This window comes from Polypterus senegalus, chromosome 8 (genome assembly GCF_016835505.1).
Source record: "Polypterus senegalus isolate Bchr_013 chromosome 8, ASM1683550v1, whole genome shotgun sequence".
In the NCBI taxonomy this organism is placed as follows: Eukaryota; Metazoa; Chordata; class Cladistia; order Polypteriformes; family Polypteridae; genus Polypterus; species Polypterus senegalus.
The window spans coordinates 89048634-89057334 of NC_053161.1; the positions used below are offsets into that span (position 1 = coordinate 89048634).

Here is an 8701-nt window from a genome sequence, read left to right on the forward strand (position 1 = left end):
ATCATTACCTTCCTAACCAATTCTGTACAATGATTAATGAGTTGCCACATTTTGTCAGCAGCATAGCATAACATTTCTAACACTACCATACCTTAAAAGTTGTTTGTGCCTTCAAAAAACAATCACCTTTAGTTGGTCTCTCAGAACACCTTTGTCAGAATGCACAGTCATCAGCTTTCTGCAATCCATAGTGTCACAGCTTGCCGGCCTTCATTTTTCCACCTTAGTACCTGGAGTGTGAAGGCTTTAGCAGGGTCTGGCTTGGTTTAACAGTTACAGCTACATGTCCTGTATTAAGCTGCCAAGACTCATAATTATTGTTGTATTAATTATTTATTTTGTTTGTGTCTTATTTACTGTGAATTAGCATTTTTCTGTGTGTTTTTAAGCTAACAGCTGCTGGCTCATATCATATTTCTGATAATTGTTTTTTTCATTGCTACCCATGTTGTTGTTTTACTTGCAGGAGTTAACTACTGTCATAGGTTTGCATTTCCAATCTTCTATAGGTCTAGTTTGGTAAAATACACTCTTATGGGTTTTTCTATTGATTGCGGCCAGGGTGCCTTTTTCTTTGATAACAGGGACCTACTAATGTTCAACAGCACCACTTCCCTCTTTTACGTCTTGTTAAGAGGCTTCTTATGCTCATCTCCAGAATGACATGGCTGCTCATCGTGTTATGATTGCTCTTAGCTGGGGTATAGGATAATGACAAACCTGTATGTCCCTACCTGAAATTGCGTTGCTTTTAAATTTTGAAATTTCATTGTGGATAAAGATGACAAAATCATAGTACTTACGTTTCCTGAAACATTCACAGTTTATTTAAGCATTAGGTCTTACTGAAAGATATTTAAGGGGCCATCCTGATTCAATATATTAAACGTATAATTTTGTTCCTCCTCCTCTCCAAATTATTTGATACACTCTTTATGAAAATACATCAGACAGCCTCAGATTTAAGTTGCATTATTTGATGTGTGAAGTAACAAATTACAACAATTTTTGAGAATAGGTATCTGACCAGTTTTCCTTGTGTTGGTAAAAAGGACTATTCATTTTCTGTCTTATTGTTTTTGAGAAGTAACAGTAAATAACACTTTATGGGCAACATTACTAGAAATACATAAGTCCAGGCTTTGGTGCATCACATACAAGCTACTGAGTCATGGGGGAAATAATTGCTTCTGCATTTTGTTTTCATTTTTAAAGAATGAATAATGACAAACTATATAAATCCACTTATGGTTTGGTTGTCATCTGAGATTACATTCATCTAATTTTAAGACTTGTAAAGGGAAGACTGTTGTTAGCCATGCCCTGATATATAAAACTATGAAGCTGAAAGAGGATCTACTTACATTTAATCATTACAATATAATAATACTGTGAAGGAGTACAAGGGTAACAAGATGTTATAAAATGTCAAGGGAATATCCAGAATGACAGGGTAAGGTCTTGCAGCAAACATCTATAAAACATGGTAAGCTGCACTGGTAAAAGATAAGGACCTTTATTTGTCATTGAAAGAAGTCAGAGATAGTAAACCCTACCATGCGTGATGCCTGAAACTGAAGCAGTCAGGAAAACAGAGAGAGAGAGATGTCATGGAAAAATGACGGGCGGCCACAAGACCTCCTCGTTTGGGAAAATTGTTGAGGCCAGGGAGGACTTGAAGTAGGCAAGCATACTCCTACTCAGCCATTATAGGACTACACACAGTTACTCACTTAGAGGAGTGATACTGTAATACTCCTTTAAGAGCATGAAAAGTCTCGGAGCTGTTTTAAAAAAATATGGGACCCACAATCCGAGCACACCAGACTCCGACTTTCTGATCGTGAAGAGGTTGCTCATGAATCGCATGCGGATTGACTACTGACCAATATCTGCTATTCTGCGAGTTCACATATCCTGCCAGATGGAACCAGGCTTCGTCACTCATGAAATACAGCAGCGGATCCATCAACCAGGCCCGTCGCGACAAGGCAGGCAAACCAAGCAATTGCTTGGGGCCCCGAGCTGGCCTGGGGCACCAAGACAACGACTGGTTAAGAATAAAATGCAGCGACAAACTGTGTGAGCGCCCCATTGATAGTGAATGCAGTAAAGTGCAATGACACTGTTATCGGGATCCCCCTCAAGGGGGCCCCCCTCGCTGACAGCAGCTAGCCAACCACGCGATCTCTGCTGCCGGCAAAATACAAAACTTCCTCGGCAGTGAATTTAAACTGTATGGCTATGCTGTGGTTCCTTTGCGTGCGTGCGTGCGGGGGGCCTCCATGTCCATTTTGCTTGCTGCCCCCAAATACCTTCAAACGGCCCTGCCATCAACCCAGTCGCAATTGTTTCAAATAGCCACGTGCAGTAATGCACACGTACACGCCACTTTCTCACCAACTGCTGTATTGCACGCTTTGCTGGGACACCAGCGGCAGGAAACTTTGTTGCAAAAATGTCCCGCGTTTCCTTAATGGCATCCGTGAGAACGTACGCCTCCACTATTGCGATTCTTTGTGGAATGTAATGCATGTCGCTCAGCTCGTACTCGCACGTTTGCACTACGTCTACACAGCTTTCGTGATGAGGGTAGTCAATCGGCGCGCCACTCTGGCAGGAAGGCGGGATACTTTTTCGTGGACCACCCTGTATAATACTCATTACGTTACCCATTACCACTATGGAGACACTTGTGAAGTCCTTCCTATGCGTTTTCTTGCCCATTCAGGTCTGCTAATGTCACCTCTGTGTGACATCAAACCACAACCCAGAATCTTTTCAAGTGTACAGTATGAGCTACCACCCTCCATCAGAACTACTGACTTCCTCAATGTGTTTAAGAAGATCCTCTTGTTCTGTGAAATTTTGCCTAATTTATAATGACTTTGATTGGATCTAGTAGTGAAATTCAATTGCATTTTGTTCTGAGCTCTTCCCTTGTGATCAATTGTTCTGTAACTCTTGCTCCTAAAAAGGCTCCCAGACTGGTGTTTACTTGATTATGTTGACCTCTTTTGTAAGTCACTTGTGTGTATACTAGTGTCTGCTAAGCAAATAGATGGGAACATAAATATAATATACTGCTCAACCTTGCACACGGGCTTATGTAGATTCCTCCAACTGCTGAGGTTTATCTTCAGTTTGACTCTCTATAACTTCTTCCACTCACCTGGGGGTCTTGTCACACAGGATCTTGTCCAAATTGGTACTGCACTAGAAGGCTCAGGGCAGGCTGTACTTGCTAGGGAGACTCAAGTCTTTTGATGTGTACAGCAAGCAGCTGAAAATGTTCTACCAGCCCATAACAGCGAGTTCCATGCTGCAGTTTTCTGGGGAAGCAACCTGACCTCAAAAGAGGCACAATGCCTGAACACACATATCAGGAATGCCTGCTCCATCACAGGGTTAACCCTGGATGCATTGGAAACTGTTATGATAAAGAGAATTTATGTTTCTGCTGCTGTATGCATCTGAATTCCCCCATGGGATTAATAAAGTTTATCTATCTATCTATCTATCTATCTATCTATCTATCTATCTATCTATCTATCTATCTATCTATCTATCTATCTACAGTGGTGTGAAAAACTATTTGCCTTCCTGATTTCTTATTCTTTTGCATGTTTGTCACACAAAATGTTTCTGATCATCAAACACATTTAACACATTGTAGGTTTGGATTTTTTTCTCCCTAAATAATAAAAACCATCATTTAAAAACTGCATTTTGTGTTCACTTGTGTTATATTTGACTAATGGTTAAATGTGTTTAATGATCAGAAACATTTTGTGTGACAAACATGCAAAAGAATAAGAAATCAGGAAGGGGGCAAATAGTTTTCACACCACTCTATCTATCTATCTATCTATCTATCTATCTATCTATCTATCTATCTATCTATCTATCTATCTATCTATCTATCTATCTATCTATCTATCTATCTATCTATCTATCTATCTATCTATCTATCTATCTATCTATCTATCTATCTATCTATCTATCTATCTATCTATCTATCTATCTATCTATCTATCTATCTAATCTAACTCAGTGTTGGGCTGCAAAACATTCCAGTTTAAATCCTCTAATAAGTTTTTCTGATCTGTACAATGATGTCATGCTTTGAAAAGGACAACATTACTCTAGAGCAGTGTTTCTCAACCCATGGGGGGTCTGTCACAAGTCACTGTTGATACAAGATCATCAATGTTAGTTTAAAACAAAAGTTCAGCATCTTGATTTCTCATGACTTGACCAAACTCCCACATACTTCTATTGGGACATTCCTTAAGTACTAAACATGTTTAAATGTGACGGGAAAATGTTGCCTAGGGTCATCACTAAAAAAAAATAAAATAAAAAAGATTAAAAGGCAGGCGGCATGGTGGCGCAGTGGTAGCGCTGCTGCCTCGCAGTTAGGAGATCCGGGTTCACTTCCCAGGTCCTCCCTGCGTGGAGTTTGCATGTTCTCCCCGTGTCTGTGTGGGTTTCCTCTGGGCACTCCGGTTTCCTCCCACAATCCAAAGACATGCAGGTTAGGTGGATTGGCGATTCTAAATTGGCCCTAGTGTGTGCTTGGTGTGTTTGTGTGTGTCCTGTGGTGGGTTGGCACCCTGCCCAGGATTGGTTCCTGCCTTGTGCCCTGTGTTGGCTGGGATTGGCTCCAGCAGACCCCCGTGACCCTGTGTTCGGATTCAGTGGGTTAGAAAATGGATGGATGGATTAAAAGGCTGAGAACCACTGCTCCATGTAGATCATTCCCAACTGGTCTGCAAGACCTGGCCACTGCTTTAAATTATTTCCAATCTGTACTTTATGGCTTTCCTTTCTTTTATCCTGTTCAAATTTACTCAATGCGGTACAGTTTCCTCTCATTATCAAATTCATTACAGTACTTACACTTTATCTAGTATTAATATATTAATGGTTTCCACCACATCTTCCACAATTATTTAATTTTTCACAATGCACCTACAATAATGACAGACCTTTACTTTAAATATTGAATCTTAAAACAACTAACTAATGCAAAGAACATGCCAGCTTTAAGTTGTAAATGCCTAGCAGCATCCTGTTTGGTAATATTACTAAATATTTCATTTTTCTTGTCAAAGTCGCTTTCCCTTTTCAAACATTTCCCATTTATTCTACATATAGCTCACTCGTCTTTGGATATACATATTGATAGACGCATAATTTGAGTACCTATTATAATTGAATGTATGCCTACTGCTAGAATTCCTTCCGTTTCTCGCGTAACCGTTGATAGCTCGACTTTCGCTTACGCAGGTCTTCGACAACACTCGGCAATCGTTTAACACGGTCTGAGTTTCCCGGCAGCCTTTGAATTCTAATCTGTGCGCGAGCGACGGCAACGAAACACTGACGGTTTACTAGTTCCCGTTAACGTCGTGTATCATTCAACTTCGGTCAGGTTTTTTATTTATTTTTTTGGTAGAATCTTCACCTTGCACATATAGGACAATGTCCACGGCTTTGGAGAGTTACATCAACCGTATCCTTTAATGGCTTTCGACATATTAAATAAAGGGAGATATAAAAGGAGAGCTAGGCATAAGCAGGCCTTGCCAGGAACGTACGCTTTCTGAATAAAGTCAGGGTGCGAGAATTAAAGCGCGTCATGTAGTAGTAGTGGTACTGTCGCGTGTATAGAGTACGTCGACATTTTTATTTGCATGTTGGTTGAATTTACCCATTAAGTTAAAAGTGTGCTGCTAAGATCAGGAGCTGCGGTAATAGCTATCTGTCTTGTCTATCAATGATGTAGTGCCTCTATCTATCTGATTTCCTAAATCCCATTTTACACGTGTAATTATTTTAAGTCATGTAATTCAGTATATTAGACCCTTTGGCATAACAAATACTAAAGTAAGTGATCCTTAATTATTTTCTTCGAGGCACTGTAGCAATTATCACGTCTGATGGCAGGATGATCGTGGTAAGTGTTTTGAACCTTTTTTAAATATATTCTATTCGGGGAGATGACCGGTAGAGAAATGACATTAGCTGTTTAGATTTAGTTGTAACCTCGATTGTAAAGTTGCCTTTCAGATGTACTGTATTCGTATATGCAAGTTAGTAGAATTATGTCTCTCCCATTGCCATCTGTTCAGCAATCTAATTGATTTGGTGTGTCGAGTGGGTTTTGTACAACTTGAACTGTGTGAAAAGGCGTTACATAATATATATCATATTATTAATCAGTGATAACTGGTCAAAACAATTCCTTGAATGCAAGATGTCTAAAAGTACATCTTGGAAAGCAGAACAGTTTGTTACACCGTTTTAACTAGTCTGGGATAAGAAAAAAACGACAACATTAAATGATCCTCTTTTATTATTACAGCAGTAGCTGTTTTACTTCGGTTCATTATTGCAGAAGTCAGTTCAGTTTTATTGTCCCAAGAAGAAATACTGATTTCTCAGCAGTGAGCCCACATTATAACAGAGTATAGCCATCAAACATAAACATACAGTATACCTGTACAAATATAACATTGAACAGGATACTTATAGTAAAAATGCTAACTGTTCATTTCACAATGTAAGCCTGTGAATGTTTATTAAAATTGAGCTTATTTAGAAGATTAATAGCAGTTCAAATGAAAGAGTATTTGGACAGGTTGCTTTTTTTTTTTTTTGAACCTGTGACCTTTATAGCAACTACTGGAATTGAGAATGTGGTAGAGGAGTCCTGTCGGACAAAATACACTCCGCTTTCTGTCATGCTTGCTTGTTGAACAGGCCTGCAAGATTGGACTGTCAAGACCTTGTTATTTTGTTTTTTTTTTTCCTTGTTGCTGTCTTTAAAATTTCCAAAGCCAGCCAGTAGAACGTAAGTAAAGACAGACTTGATACATGATTTATAGAAAAATGACGTAATGGAAGGACTCGCACTAAAAGACTGTGCTTCCTTAAACTGTATTTTCATTAAAAGTCTGTTTCGAGTCTGTGATTGTTAGATATTAATAACTGTCAACAATATCCATTGTCTGGACTTTGGTGATTGTTCCATGTGGGTATATGGTGATTCTTCTAAAACTGATAATTAGTTCCTAAATTTTGAAAATTTTAATTATAGAAAAGACCCCTGACACAAGTTAACAAAATTGTTTATCGCTGCTGTTTTGTTTTTTTTTTTCCTTTTTTCATTCATTGGGCATACAATAACGGAGTCATCAGCACATTTTAAGATTAACTGGTTTTCAAATTTACTGTGACAATCATTAGTGTAGAGGATGTACAAAAGAGGTGAAAGAACACAGCCTGGAGGGGAACCTGTGGATGATGACATTATGTCGGTCAAATAGCTGTTCATCAAATCCTGTCCATTAAAAAGTCAATTAGCCACCCTGCCAAACAGAATTAAAGCTTAAAATCTCTCTGCAAGAAGGTGGAGCTGGGTGGAGGTACTTTTCAGGTATAGTTTTACAACATGTAGCAGCTTGCTAGTCCTTTTGGTTTTATCTCTGCTATTCACTATGTGATGATGACCATTTTGTTTTCTTACCTATTTTTGAACCTGAAAGTAACATTCTCTTTTATTATATGCAGGGAACCCTAAAAGGCTTCGATCAGACAATTAATCTAATTCTAGATGAGAGCCATGAGCGGGTATTTAGCTCTACCCAAGGAGTTGAACAAGTGGTGTTGGGATTATATATAGTCAGAGGTGATAATGTGTAAGTACAGCTTACTAACTTGTTTAAATAGTTATCTTTTTGTGCACAGTAGCATAAAAATGAAATCCAAAGTAATTTTGTTTAAAATTAAAAAGGTTAAAAATACTAACACTAACAGGATGTAAGTTTATTAATTTTTGTTTTAGTATAATCAAGGCAAAACACAGAAATGCAATATCTTCATGCAGTATATTCATACCTTATTAGAGACTTTATGCTATTTTAGGTAAATGTTACTTTACCTTTTAACTTGTATTTCCTATGACACTTTTTGACCCAGTGGTTTGTGTGTGTGTGAATGTATATACTGTATATATGTTTTTGTATATATACTGTATATATATATATATATATAATATATATAATATATGTGTGTGTGTGAATTTTATTTTATATTCTATCAGCATATAAATATAGTGTATTTATATATTCTGTAAATGTAGTCTGTTTAGGATGGCTGACAATGTTACAAAATACACACTAAAAACAAGAAGTATAATTTAAACTTATTTTTATTAACTTTTTAGGGCAGTGATTGGGGAAATCGATGAGGAAACGGATTCTGCATTGGATCTGGGAAATATTCGTGCTGAGCCTCTCAATTCTGTAGTACACTGACAATCCTCATTAATCTGTAAATAAGGACTCCAGTGGCCAGTTTGTTCATACTGTTTTTTGTTTTGATAGCGTTGGTATTGGTGTGCAGCTTCTGAGGACCTATATTTTTCTGGATTGCAATTTTAATAGGATCTTCAAGTTTTCTGCTTTGATAATTATGAAGATATATGGGAATGAACTATGTAAAAGTCAAGTCTTTTTGCATGTAATTAATTTCTGTTACAACCATAAATCCATAGATGAATTATTCCAATTCCTGAACCCTCTCAATCCATTTCAGCGTTAGTGGGGGCCAGTTGTTTCTGGTGAACTGGATGCAACATAGGAGCCTGCACTATACCAGGAACTAGGCCCCTGCAGAGTTTTCTGATGGAAAA

The 8701-nt window shown here is 38.1% G+C and overlaps 1 protein-coding gene across 1 annotated transcript; it reads left to right on the forward strand.

Moving 5' to 3' along the window:
* The first annotated feature begins 5323 nt into the window (after nt 1–5323).
* lsm8 (LSM8 homolog, U6 small nuclear RNA associated) lies at nt 5324–8701 on the forward strand. The gene is made up of 4 exons (XM_039761404.1): nt 5324–5518; nt 5922–5962; nt 7579–7706; nt 8234–8701. Exons 1-4 carry the CDS (start codon nt 5488–5490, stop codon nt 8322–8324), a joined length of 291 nt encoding a protein of 96 aa, XP_039617338.1. The 5' UTR covers nt 5324–5487; the 3' UTR covers nt 8325–8701.

Bases quoted from the DNA above. Each gene is read 5' to 3' on its own strand.
- lsm8 (XM_039761404.1), top strand. From the start codon at position 5,488: ATGTCCACGGCTTTGGAGAGTTACATCAACC. The intron at 5,519-5,921 runs GTATCCTTTAAT...ATTTTCTTCGAG, and splicing joins TTTGGAGAGTTACATCAACC to GCACTGTAGCAATTATCACG. The intron at 5,963-7,578 runs GTAAGTGTTTTG...TATTATATGCAG, and splicing joins CTGATGGCAGGATGATCGTG to GGAACCCTAAAAGGCTTCGA.